Genomic DNA, 14,536 nt, shown 5'->3' with positions numbered 1-14,536 from the left:
CATAGCTTTTCTTCCAGGAGCAAGCGTCTTTTAATTTCATGGCTGCAGTCACCACCTGCAGTGATTTTGGAGCCCCAAAAATAGTCTCTTACTGTTTCCATTGTTTCCCCATCTATTTGCCATGAAGTGATGGGACTGGATGCCATGATCTTTGTTTTCTGAATGTTAAGTTTTAAGCCAACTTTTTCACTCTCCTCTTTCACTTTCATCAAGAGGCTCTTTGGTTCTTCTTCACTTTCTGCCATAAGGGTGGTGTCATCTGCATATCTGAGGTTATTGATATTTCTTCCAGCAATCTTGACTCCAGCTTGTACTTCATCCAGCCCAGCATTTCGCATGATTTAGTCTGCATATAAGTTAAATAAGCAGGGTGACAATATACAGCCTTGACGCACTCCTTTTCATGTTTGGAACCAGTCTGTTGTTCCATGTCTGGTTCTAACTGTTGCTTCTTGACCAGCATACAGATTTCTCAGGAGGCAGGTCAGGTGGTCTGGTATTCCTATCTCTTGAAGAATTTTCCACAGTTTGTTGTGATCCACACGGTCAAAGGCTTTGGCATAGTCAATAAGGCAAAAGTAGATGTTTTTTCTGGAGTTCTTGCTTTTTTGATGACCCAGCGGATATTAGCAATTTGATCTCTGGTTCCTCTGCCTTTTCTAAATCCAGCTTGAACATCTGGAAGTTCACGGTTCACATACTGTTGAAGCCTGGCTTGGAGAATTTTGAGCATTGCTTTGCTAGCGTGTGAGATGAGTGCAATTGTGCGGTAGTTTGAACATTCTTTGGCATTGCCTTTCTTAGGGATTGGAATGAAAACTGACCTTTTCCAGTCCTGTGGCCACTGCTGAGTTTTCCAAATTTGCTGGCATATTGAGTGCATACTTTCACAGCATCATCTTTCAGGATTTGAAATAGCTCAGCTGGAATTCCATCACCTCCACTAGCTTTGTTCGTAGTGATGCTTCCTAAGGCCCAGTTGACTTCACATTCCAAGATGTCTAGCTCTAGGTGAGTGATCACACCATTGTGCTTATATAGGTCATGAAGATCTTTTTTGTATAGTTCTTCTGTGTATTCTAGTACCTTCCTGAAACTGAAGCTCAAATGATTGCCTTTAATAAACTTTCAGTTTTGGAAGAAGATGTAAAATTGCCAAATTCAGCATCATCCCATTCTTTCGTCTTCTCTCCCCCAACACTGCCCTTTTCCTTTTGCTCCTGCCAGTGACTGTTACCTAATTATCCTGCCCATCCAGGCTTCCAGAAGATTTTACTCTGAATGTGAGAGAGAAGCAAGGCACAGCAAATGCCTTTGCATAGAAAAAACAGTGCTTTCAGTACACATACCTGGGAAATGCCTAACTGAGCAAACTAGTCTCCCCACACCCTATACAATCATCCTAGGTCACTTGCTTGTCTTTCTCTGGTGTCTCATTTACTCAAATAGCTGCAGTCACCCCAGTGCTAGTGGTAAAGAACCCGCCTGGCAATGCAGGAGACAAGAGATGCAGGTTCGATCCTTGGGTTGGGAAGATCCCCTGGAGGAGGGCATAGCAACCCATTCCAGTATTCTTACCTGGAGAATCCCATGGACAGAGGAGCCTATGGGCTACAATGTATAGGGTGGTTTTCCCAGGTAGCACAGTGGTAATGACACTGCCAATGTAGGAGACACAAGAGGCATGGTTTTGATCCCTGGGTTGGGAAGATCCCCTGGAGTCGGAAATGGCAACCCGCTCCAGTCTTCTTGCCTGGAGAATTCCATGGACAGAGGAGCCTGGCGTGCTACAGTGCACGGGGCCACAAAAAGTCAGACACGACTGAGCGGGCCTGTGCACACACACACACACACACACCTTGAGTATGGCTGCTCCTAAGATCTCCAACCCAGTGATTTACTTCACTTTTTCCTGCCTGATGCCCTGAATTACTTGAAGGATAATTTTGCTGGAAACTACAGAGTTAAAAATAGGGACCAGTGGCAAAGTGAAATAAATCAGACATAGAAAGACAAATACTATATAACCTCACTTATATGTAAAATCCAGGACTCCCTCCCCCCCCCCCCAAAAAAAAAAAACAAAAAAAACAGTAAGTTCCTAGACACAGAGAACAGACTGATGGCTGCCAGAGCCTGGGGCATGGAAGGTGGGTGAAATGGGTGAATGGAGTCAAAAGATACAAACCTCCAGTTATAAAATAAGTCATGAGGCTGTAATGTGCAGCATGGTGACTACAGTTAATAATACTGTACTGCATATTTGAAAGTTGCTAAGACAGTAGATCTTAAAAGTTCTCATCAAAAGAAAAAAATTCTGTAACTATGTATAGTGAGGCATATTAACTAGACTTATTGTGGTCATTTCACAATATATACAAATACTGAATCATTATGCTGTACACATGAAACTAATATAACTTTGTATGTCAATTATGCTTCAATAAAAAATTAATTAAATGCTAAAAATAGGGTAGGATGTAATATCTAGTAGATGACTTACCATCTGTGGTATGAGGGAAGAGGTACTATCGTACACTACAGAGGAGAATATAAATCAATGTGAATAAGTTAGGGACTACATTGGGCTATTAGCAGCAGAGGGCAGCCTATACATACACACAGTCGCTAAGTTGGGTCCGACTCTTGCGGCCCCATGAACTGTATCCCACCAGGCTCCTCTGTCCATGGGATTCTCCAGGCAAGAATAATGGAGTGGGTTGCCATTTCCTTCTCCAGGGGATCTTCCTGATCCAGGGATTGAACCCAGGTCTCCTGCATTGCAGGCAGATTCTTTACCTCTTTACTGACTGAGCTACAAGGGAAGGCTGGTGTAGTTTAAAACAACTAAGACTTTGTTTGCTGAAGTCTGAGAAACAGCCCAGAGCTGTTTGAAAGCTCTAACAGGGCTTTCAAGGACCCAGACTCATTTGGCCTTCTTGATTCCCCATCCTTAGTACATATCACCTAACCTCAAGGTCATAAGAAGGCTGCTGCAGCTCCTACATCACAACAGAGATCCATATAGGAAGAGGAAAAAGAACAGGAAGCAAAAAAAGACTTTCCTGGAAGTCTCATTCAAAACTTCCACTTACATCTCATTGGCCACTCCATCAGCATGGAAGACCCCCAAATGTAATGTTTTTATTATTAAGGGAGTTAGAGTGAATGGATATTGGGTAGATTATTTGCAGTCCCTGCCATGAGATGCAGCCTTTTTGGAGGACAATTCACAAACAGCTATCAAAATTTAAAAATTTAAATATACTTACCTTGACTCACAAATCCCCCTGCTAGAAATTTATACTGTAGATGTGTTCTCATATATGTGCAACTGCTTACACACCACAAGTGGTTTCTTCCAGCAGGAAAGAATTCAGGGACATGCATTTTCACTAAGTTTAATGTCTCAGTGAACGTCAGGCTCTGACCCATAAGTTTAGCAAGTTCTCTTTCCAAGGAGGAGGTGGGTAGAGACAGGGAGCAGGAGAGTAGGTCAGGGCGGGGGTGGTGGTGGTGGTGGTGTCCATATCTTAGCCAAAGCAGTGAAGTGGATAGGAATCTGCCTTCCAGTGCAAAGTACATGGGTTCGATTCCTGATCTGGGAAGATTTTATATGCTGCAGAGCAACTAAGCCCATGAGCCACAACCACTGAGCCCAGGTGCTGCAGTTACTGAAACCCAAGTGCCTAGAGCCCATGCTCTGCAACAAGAGAAGCCACTGCAATGAGAAGCCTGTGCACCCCAACTCAAGAGTAACCCCTGATTCCGCAACTAGAGAAATTCTGCGCACGGCAATGAAGACCCACCCAGCACAGCCAAAACTAAATAAAATAAATATATATATATTTTTAATTGGAAGTGTTCCTCTTTCATTTTTCTTCCTGTGGTCCATTTCACTTCTCCTGGAGTGTCTTTCTGTGAAAATGACTAACTTCACTTACCACTGACTCTATCTAGGGCAACCTCTGGATGAGCCAGCCCTTCATGGGACTCCAGAGTTGTCTGTCGTCCTTGACTTGGTTTCTGCTGTGTACCTCCATCTGCTTCACCAATTTTTGATCCACTGTCCAGAGGCAGTATGACTGAAGAATGCATTACATACAGGTGAAGCCTCAGAAATTCAGCAAGACGGATAACGGCTCTGCCTTGCAAGGATGCCCCGGGTGAGCTCACTTGCTTAGTTACCCAATGAGACTATTTTTTTTCTTTTCAGACTACCTAAACAATCCATGGCATACCACATACAAATTCTAGCCAGAGAATATCTGCTGACGAGGACAGTACTTGATTGGCGGAGGTCCAGCTACAGGCAAGTTGAGTTTCACCCAGACGCTATGTGGAACAGCCCTGCTCACAGATGGGAGTCTCCCACTGAAGCTCAGGGGAGCTCTGGGTCTCTGCTTCTACAGGGGGAAGATCAGACTTCAACAGTTCCCTTCCTTCAGCAAATACTCTGTGCAATACGTCATTTGGGATATGTATCAGCGTTCAGGGTGGATCTTCAGTGTGTGTTTTCAGACTATATAACCTCAGAGAAGGCATCTGGGCCAAGTTCCATTCATCAAAGACAAGGCTGAAGGCTTGCTGGCTTTGCTTCCTTTAATTTTGGAAAAACCCTTCTAGCCTGACTAAATCTACCTGATTCATAGCCAAGCAGGAAGGGGACAATCATCTGAAAGACATTCTAAAGAATTCTGGAGGAAAATGTCTGTCTGTCCTGCTCTCATCAGACTGCTATCACCCACTCTCTAGTTCACAGGAGAAACTGCCAGTCCTGGGCCTGATTTGAGGTGGGAGAGTGGAGGCCAGACCCTTGAACTTACTGTGTTCCGTACTTTGTTCTTCTGTCAAGAACTTGATCCTGGCTTGTGAAAGAAACATTTTGCAAGAGCAGGAAGAGTACCAAGGCTGATGTCAGCAATATGACCTGAAGGGCAGGTGATCTGTCTCACTGGCATGTGAAGGGTCATCACGCACTGAGAAGGGAGATCGTTCCTGAAGATGAGGGAGGAGAATTCTTGAAACAAATCAAAGACAGCTTGTTGGAGCAGAAAAGCCATTCCATTCCTGGGGCAGGGAAGGAAATCCAATACAGCCTCCTCGTTTCCCACTCCTGCCTGTAGGGTTTGCACAGAGAGCTCCCTCCTTTGTTCCTTCTCCAACGTCAGACTTCTGAAGCCCAGGGAACACACTGGATGCTGCATAGATGATTTGGATCATCCCCACCTACAGGAATCTGTCACTCCCCTATGACCTTCATTTGCTGTATCATTCTCTTAAGTCGGGTTCCTCCAAAATAAGAATTTGAGGGAAAGCAGTTTGAGAGACAATACGAGGAAGCTCTAGCCAAGGGCTGGGGAAGTGATACAGGGAGGTAACAAAGATAATATCGGGGAATTATTAATCACACCACCACTGTGGGAATCAGTGGCTGGGTCCCACTGGCGAGCTCTGAAGACTGAGGAGAATCTGCCTCCCAGTCATCTTGTGTGAGAGGGGTGCGAATGGAGGCTTTTACTCTTCATCTCCTGTCCGTTTTGCAGGAACTGCTTCTAGGAGTCTCAGAACCTCCTTCTGCACCACATCTGTGGAGAAGGACCTCAGATGGAGAATCCCAGGCACTTTTCTCAAGAAGCTTTCACTGTACCAGGGCTGGGGTGGAGGGCTGAGGGGCTGTGGACAGCCTCCGCTGTGCTTTTCCTTCTTTATTCACTCGCTCATCGCCCTGTATGGAGCCCTGTGCCAGATCCTGGAGCTGCAGTGGAGAACAAGGCAGACACTATCTGCCATCCCCTGGAGCTTAAAGTCCAGCGGAGAAGTCCAATGCTGATTAAATAAGCATGCAAAGATGTAAAAAAAATCAGTGAAAAGGAAGGTAGAATAAAAGAACTGAGAGCTCTGGGAAAGGACGGCAGGAAAACATATTCTGGTTGGAGATGTCATGGAGGACTTCTTTGAGGAGGATGTGAGAGTTATCTAACTAGAGATGGCAGAGATATGGGAAAAGAATTTCAGGCAGAAGAAATAGCATATGCAAAGGCCCTGAGGCACCAGAGACCATAGTAATAAAGCTAGAGGTCAAAGAGCAACAGGAGGAGTTGGAGGTACCTAAAGCTGAAGAGGGGAGCATGAAACATACCATGCAGTGCTGTGTCAGCTGTGCTCAAGCCAGAGCTGTGCTCTATTCTGGAGCAGTGGGAGCCACTGAAGATTGTTAAGCTAGGAAGTGATGTAATCAGACTTTAAAATTTAAGAGAGAGTTTTTTTTTTTAAAAAAAGAAAAGATAGCTGTTGGGCAGAGAGTGTGTCAGAGTGAGAAGAGTGGGAGAAGTCATGAAGTCAAGAGCTGAAGTTAGGATTTCTGCTCCAGTCCAGAGTAACAGGGACTGGATTTATCCTCTAGCCTGAAATAGTTATAAAATTGGACAAAGCATATGAAACATTGGTTTTGAAAACCTCAGGCATGCTTAATGATGCACAGTGAGAATAAAATATGCAGAGTTTACAATTTCCCCATCTTACTGCACGGAGAGTTTCTAGCCCACAGGGCCAAAGAAAAGAAAACGAGGCTGAGTTCTGAGTTGAAAGAGCTGAAAGTCTTGGTAGTCAGAGTAGCCGGAGTTCAAAGGGCAGAGTACTGGAGAACAGAGATCTCAAACAAAGTTCCAGCCATAATGATGCCACGTGCAACATCACAGATGGACCTAGAGATGACCATGCTAAGTGAGGTCAGACAAAGACAAGTCCATCACTTATATGTGGAACCTAAAAAAGAAAAAGACACAAATGAACTTATTGACAAAACAGGAATAGCTTCACAGAGAAAGCAAACTCCTGCTTACCAAAGGGGAAAGGGGGAGAGGGATAAACTGGGAATTGGGGATTAATGGATACACACTGCTGCTGCTGCTGCTGCTAAGGCGCTTCAGTCGTGTCCAACTCTGTGCGACCCCATAGACAGCAGCCCACTATGTAAAATAAACAAGGATCATCTGTATAGGCATTCAATATCTTGTAAAAACCTGTAAAGGAACTATCTGAAAATGAAAAAATATATATGCATATATCACTTTGCTATATTCCTGAATCACTGTAAATCAATGATCAGATCAGATCAGTCGCTCAGTCGTGTCCGACTCTTTGCGACCCCATGAATTGCAGCACGCCAGGCCTCCTTGTCCATCACCAACTCCCGGAGTTCACTCAGACTCACGTCCATCAAGTCAGTGATGCCATGCAGCCATCTCATCCTCTGTCGTCCCCTTCTAAAAAATAATAAAATATACCGTATTGGTGTTTTTCTTTCTGGCTTACTTCACTCTGTATAATCAGCTCCAGTTTCATCCACCTCATTAGAACTGATTCAAATGTATTCTTTTTAATGGCTGAGTAATACTCCATTGTGTATATGTACCACAGCTTTCTTATTCATTCATCTGCTGATGGACATCTAGGTTGCTTCCATGTCCTGGCTATTATAAACAGTGCTGCGACAGTATACTAATGCATATATATGGAATTTAGAAAGATGGTAACGATAACCCTGTATGCGAGACAGCAAAAGAGACACAGATGTATAGAACAGTCTTTTGGACTCTGTGGGAAAGGGAGAGGGTGGGATGATTTGGGAGAATGGCATTGAAACATGTATAGTATCATATGTATAGTATCATATATGAAACAAATCACCAGTCCAGGTTTGATGCAGGATACAGGATGCTTGGGGCTGGTGCACTGGGATGACCCAGAGGGATGGTCCAGGGAGGGAGGTGGTAGGCGGGTTCAGGATGGGGAACACGTGTACACCCATGGCGGATTCATGTTGATGTATGGCAAAACCAATACAATATTGTAAATTAATTAGCATCCAATTAAATAAATTTAAATTTTTAAAAATCACAAATAAAAATTAAAATAATAAAATAATCAAATAAAGGGGAAAAAAAGAAAGTTCCAGAGCTCAGGAGAGGGTCCCCCCCCTAAATTTTTGGTTGAATATTGATCAGTGTATGTATATGAGGAAACTCCCAAAGGCCAAAGAAAGAACCACCTAAAGGGATTGGAGGGAAGAGTGCCCAGAGCTCTCATGGGGCTGAGAGATTTCAAACCTCCCTCCGAATAATTAGTACAACAAGAGAAGATACAATCACTGACAAGTAAAAGACTTGAATATGTAAGTAAAAATGTAGAAGATTAATCAGTAAAGATGTAGAAGACAACCAATTTGATCTAACTGATATGTAAATAATACCCCCAAATAGTAGAATATTCATTTTTTCAAATGCACACAGACCATTTATCAAGTCAGACAATATTTTGGTGCATAAAATAAGTTAATAAACTTAAAAGGATTCACGTTAAAAGTAGGTTCTCTCACCAAAGTGAAATTAAATTGGAAACCAATGACGGAAACATACTGGGAAAATTCCCCAATTTTTGAAAACTAAATAACACATTTATAATTAATTCATGGATCAAAAAGTAAATTAGAAAATGTGAATGAATGAAAACAATAACCCAACATTCTAAATTTGTGAGATGCCACTAACAGTAAAGAGCAATTTATAGCACTAAAGGCCTAGGCGTTTTAAAAAAAGTTTTCAGATTGATGACTTCAGTGTCTACCTTGAAAAACTTAAAGAAAAAAAAAAAGTACAAATTAAACCAAGAGTAAGCAGATTAGAAGGAAATTATAGATCAGAAGAGCAGTAGAAATAGGAATAGAAAACGGAAAAACAAGAGAGAAAAACCAGTGAAAATATGAATAAAATTGATAAGCCTTTAGCAAAACTGAGCAGTATAAAAACAAAAATGAAAAGATTACCAATACTATGAGAGAGGTGACATCATACAGATTTCACAAATATTAAAAGACTGATAAGCAAAAGTTGGGATTTCCTGGCAGTGCAGCGGCTAAGACTCCACACCCCCAGCACAGGAGGCCTGGGTGCAATCTCCGGTCAGGGAATTAGACCCCACATGCCACAACTAACGATCCCACGTGGCACAGCTGAAAATTTCTCGCTTGCCACAGTGAGCTAAGACCGGGCACAACCAAATAAATATAGTCTTAAAATAAGGGAGAGTTATGAATAACTTAATGTCAATAAGTTAAAAACCATAAAAACTTGAAAGATAAAAAAGTATCAAAATTCTAGAAGAACAACTTGGAAAACCCTATAAAATATGAGAGAAATATTAATAATTGGACCTAATCAAAACAAAAAAACTTTTACTCTTCAAAAGTCACTGTTAAGAACATGAAAAAGCAAGCCACAGATTGAGAGAAAATATTTGAAAACATACATTTGACAATGGACTTGTATTTAGAATATATGTATGCATGCTCAGTTGCTTAGTCATGTCCAACTCTTTGTGACCCCATGGACTGAAGTTCCTCAGGCTTCTCTGTCCATGGGATTCTCCAGGCAAGAATACTGGAGTAGATGGGCATTTCCTCCTCCAGGGGATGTTCCCGACCCAGGGATTGAACGCACATCTCCATCTCCTGCATTGGCAAGAGGATTCTTTACCGCTGTGCTACCTGGGAAGCCTTTTTAAACATAAAACATGATACCATAAAACTCCTAAAGAGACCACTGGCAAAATATTCTCTGACATAAATCATACCAATGTTTTCTTAAGTCAGTCTCCCAGGCCAATAGAAATAAAAATAAACAAATGCAACCTAATCAAACTTATAAGTTTTTGTACACCAAAGAAAACCATAAAAAAAATGAAAAACCTATGAACCGGGAGAAAATATTTGCAAATGATGCAACTGACAATGGCTTAGTTTCCAAATATATACCAATAGCTAATATACCTCAACAATAACAAAAATAACCCAATCAAGAAATGGCAGAAGACCTTAAAGAACTTTCCTCCAAAGAAAACATATAGATGGCCAAGAGGCAAATTAAAAGATGCTCAACATTACTAATTATTAAAGAAAGAAATGCAAATCAAATAAATCTACAGTGATATATCACCCACACCAGTCAGAACAGCCATCATTAAAAAGTCTACAAATAACATGCTGGAGAGGGTGGGGAGAAACGGTAAACCTCCTACACTTGTTGGTGGGAATGTAAATTGGAACAGCCACTATGGAAAACAGCATGGGGCTTCAAAAACTAAAAAGAGTTGCCATATGATCCAGCAATCCCACTCCAGGGATTCACATAAAACTATAATCTCAAAAGATACATGCACCCTAGTGTTCATAGAAGCATGATTACAATAGGCAAGAGATGGAAAAAATCTAAGTGCCTATCATTAGGTGATTGGTTTAAGAAGATGTGATAAATAAAGGCAATGGAATATTATTCAGACATAAAAAAAGAATGAAATATTTCCATTTGCAGCTACAAATGGACCTAGACAATATTATACTTAGTGAAGTAAGCCAGAGAAGGAAAGATAAATATTATTTCCCTTATATGTGGAATCTAAAAAATAATACACAAAAGAATCTACATACAAAACAGAAACAGATATCGTAAACATAGCAGACACAGTAAGTAAACTTACAGATATAGTAAACAAACTTACGGTTACCAAAGGGGAAAGGAGATGGGGAAGGATAAACTTGGGATTAACAGATACAAACCTTTATACATAAAACATGTAAACAACAAGGATTTACTGTATAACACAGGGAATAATATTCAGTATCTTATAATAACCTATAATGGGAAAGAAGCTGAAGAAAAAAATACATATAACTGAATGACTTTGTTGTATACCTGAAATCAACACAATATTGAAGGGTAGTAAATCAACTACCCTTCAGTAAAAAATAAAAATTAAAAATAGCTTTCCCTATCAGATGAATAAAAACAATAAGTCTGAGAATATCAAGTGATGAGAGGTGCAATGAAACAATTAGTCCCCTACCCTCTGGTTAGGAATGTAGACTGTCACCACCATTTTGAAAGGAATTTGGCAGTTTCTCTGAAAATAAAGAATGCCCATTAGCCCATTTCTGCTAATGCAGAAATCCACTCATGGAAATATAGACGGCAGAAATACCTGCACATCATGCAAAGATGTTCGTGGCAGCATTGTCCAGAATTGGTGAAAAGTTAGAGCCATCTAAACGTTCGTCATGATGAGAACAGCTAAATGAAATATAACATGCCCCTGCATGGAAGTTCCTTGAGGTCATAAGAACGAACCGGGTCAACTAGACCGCAAGTGCAGAACATAGTGTTCGGCTGCAAGTTCGTTAAGGAAGTGCCAAAGTAACGTCCCTCCGGACGCTCTCACTTTTTATCTTGTACGCTTCTATTATTTATGAATTTATTTTTAGTGAGCATGTATTACTTTTGCAATTCTTAAAACATAAATGAACAAAAATTGAACAGCTATAAGGCTATAGAGACAAAAGGCTCAGGGTTCCATTTCTAGGAGCTGAGTTCACCTTCAGCCAGAGCGGTTCTGGGCCACAAGTACAATTCAGTAAAGATCCTTGATGAGGCTCATATCACGTGTGGGCAGGTCCACATACCAGGCATACATACCCACACACACACACACACACACACACACAGAGTTGTCCAGCTCTGCGTGTGCACGTGCAGTGCATGATTTTACAGTATCTGGAGCAGTTCATAGAACATTCTTGTGTATTTATTGGTGCAAGAGAATAAGCAGCCAGCTGAGCTGGCAGCAAAGAACGTGATGAGATTGAAAACCCAACACCCACCACCTCCTCCACCAGCCCAAGCATGCGACACATCCCACGGCGTCCATGGTGCCCTCCTGGTTTCTGACTTTTCCCTTTTGTCTTCGAGACATTTTCAACACAAGAAATTGTAGCCATGAGGATGGGCACTTATCCCCTCAGGTCGTGTAGTGAGTGACTCGCCTGCGGTGAGGCGAGAGTCCCGCCAGGACGGGGAGGGGGTGGGGTGGGCGGGGCTTACGAGTCCCTCCAGGACGTGGGGTGGGGCCCGAAAGGCCTCGGGTTGGATGGGCGGGGCTTAGGGGCCTTCATCCGGGAAGACTGTCAGGTTGTGCGTCCGGATGTGGTGCAGCAGGACCTGTGCTCGCTGCTCCAGGGTCTGGAGGACTTGCTGCAGGCCCTGTCGCCCACCTTGGCTCTCCCAGAATACTGGGTCCATCTGCAGCGACTTGAGCAGCATATTCTGTAGACACCCTGATTCCAGAACCTTCATGACTGGCTCAGGAAACCTGGAGGAAGGTCCCCCAGCCCCGGAAAGAAAAGAAGGGCAAAAGCCAGCTTAGAGAGTTTCCATGAACTTGCACAGCTGAGGACCCACAAAGTCCCGGGGACCACCTGCTGACTAGTTGTCCGGGGACCCTTCCACCCACTCTGCTGTGACAGCAGACACGGGATGAAGCTTTCGATGGGTCCCAGCCCCCCAAGAGGGCGAATCCACTCTGCTGGCCTGAGCAAAGTGAGGAGGAGCCCTGGGAAGGCCGAGGTGCGGCAGGACTGAGCAGGGAAGGTGGCTACCCGGCCAGCTCCCTGCCAGGCAAGGGAGCCTACCCACTCCCCAGCAGGGCAACTCGTGCTGTGCTCTGGATACCGGGGAGCGGGCAGCCCATCCGGGACTTCAGGGGCCCACTGACTGTTAGTTTTCCCAGGAGTCCCCACATCCTCCTGAGGCTCATCAAACAGCTTCCATCTGTTGGACAGTGGACTTCTTGGGAGCCATGGTTCAGGGCCGCCGGGTCTATGACAGGGCCCCTCAGCTCATCCCTGAATCTCTGCCCAGGCCCTTCAATGCTCACCCATCGATGCCCTCGAGGAGCCGGAAGTTCAGCTTGTGCTCCGGATGCTGAAGGTGGCCAGCATTATCGATGTAGACCAGACGAGTGGGGTCACTGCTCCGGACCTCGGGGAAGAAGATGGACAGGGACAGAAGATGGACGTGGTGCCCCAGGGCTCTGTCAGGGTGCAGCGGCTCAGGGGCCCCTAAGCTGTCAGTCACACAATGCACCCTGCTCCTCACCCAGTCTGTTCCCCCACCACACAGAGCAGTGAGCTCTTTCCACCTGGTGCTGTTTGAGGGCGGCCAGGCACCATCTCTGGTGAACCCGCCCAGCAACCCTGGGGCAAACAGCCACTGATACCAGCCCCATTTTACAGAAACAGGCAAAAAAAGTTAGGTAATTTGCACAAGGTCACACAGCTGGTAAATAGCTGGTTGACTCAAACCTGGACGCGTAGCCCCAGGTGGCAGCACCATCGGTGAAACCACAAAGTGGAGGCATTGATTCCTGTTCTGGCGACTGAAGGGGTGAGGAGCCTGAGGCCGGGCGGCCTGATGCTCGGTCCCGGGCACCATCTCCTGGGATGGCTATGCTCCATGGCCAAGGGGAGGCGGCGAGGACACCAGCCTCACTGGGGGAGACAGAGCAGCCCTTCCCCAAAGGGGAAGTACCAAAGGGTGGTACTTTGCCCCTCCTGCAGTAGCAGTGGCTCTTCTGCCGCACCAGCCCCTCGCTGATGGTCTCAGCACACGGCTTCCCACCCTGGGTTCTAGTTTTCACTGGAAGCATTGTTTCCCAACAGCCCCAGCCTGTGAGCCGATAGGGTCCACGACAGATCCCTGTGACTGCTACCAACCAGACATGCAGCCTTGGAAGGCTCCTCCCCCACTCCAGGTCACAATTTCCACGTTTATTGGCACAATGAGGATGCCCTACTAGATACACACATACCACACTCAGCTGCCAGGACCCGAGGGCGTCCCTGGAGTCTTTAGGAGACAGAGGGGTTGGTGACACTGGCTCCAGCCCATCCCCTCCTCAACTACATACGCCAAGCTTCATTTTTGTCCCTTCTATATATTAAGGCTTCCTGGAAACATTCAAAGGGTTCTGCTGCCGAAAAGAATGGGATTGTGACACCCAGAGTCACGTGACCTCTGACCCTCGCCACCAGCGTCTGCTGATGGACAGACAGGAAGACCCGAGTCTGGGGTGACCCAGGGACTTACCAGAATGTGGACCAGCCGCAGCTCCCCGGGGTTCCGGCATTTCTCTCGGAGTCTCTCTTCCACACAGGGGTCCGAGGGCTCGGGCTCGAAGCCGCAGCAGTAGCGATCCAGGCGGTCATGCACCTGTGGGGGCACCATCCTCTGAGGGGGAGTCTACCATGTCCAGCACTCGGGCCTCTTGAGCCCTGGGGCCACCCTCAGGGATCTCCGCCCTGGTTAACTCAGCTGCTGGCCCCCAGCTGTGATGGGCTTCTGCTTGCTCCTCTGGCCATCTCACCCTGCACCGGGATGGCTTACTCACACTGCATGGATTTCCACCCAACATGTGGCAGGTGGGATCTTAGTTCCCTGACTAGGGATCGAACCCAGGCCCCCTGAAGTGGAAGTCCTGCTGCTGTTTAACCTATACTACTGGCCCTGAGTTCCAGCCTGGGGCCTCCCAGTGCAGACTATCTGTCCACCTGGGGAGACTCACACATGACCACTTTTTCTTGAAGCAGCAAATGCTACCGTAGGGATTCCTCCTTTTTAGGGGATAAAAAGATTTTAATGACCGTCCA

The 14,536-nt window shown here is 44.9% G+C and overlaps 1 protein-coding gene across 1 annotated transcript in view; it reads right to left on the bottom strand.

The window, feature by feature from the left end:
• Positions 1–11,618: 11,618 nt before the first annotated feature.
• Positions 11,619–14,536, bottom strand: part of GASK1A (golgi associated kinase 1A) — a 53,900-nt gene continuing 50,982 nt past the window's right edge. Inside the window, exons 3-5 of the mRNA XM_070776179.1 lie at positions 13,977–14,099; positions 12,766–12,869; positions 11,619–12,201 (exon numbers count right to left, since the gene is read on the bottom strand). Of these exons, the coding sequence (XP_070632280.1) occupies positions 11,991–12,201; positions 12,766–12,869; positions 13,977–14,099 (438 nt within the window). The 3' untranslated portion in view covers positions 11,619–11,990. The remainder of the gene's footprint in view (positions 12,202–12,765; positions 12,870–13,976; positions 14,100–14,536) is intronic.

The sequence above is a fragment of the Bos indicus genome, chromosome 22 (genome assembly GCF_029378745.1).
Source record: "Bos indicus isolate NIAB-ARS_2022 breed Sahiwal x Tharparkar chromosome 22, NIAB-ARS_B.indTharparkar_mat_pri_1.0, whole genome shotgun sequence".
NCBI classification, from domain to species: Eukaryota; Metazoa; Chordata; class Mammalia; order Artiodactyla; family Bovidae; genus Bos; species Bos indicus.
Note: the sequence above shows the minus strand (reverse complement) of the source record. Positions and strands in the feature narration are given on the sequence as shown.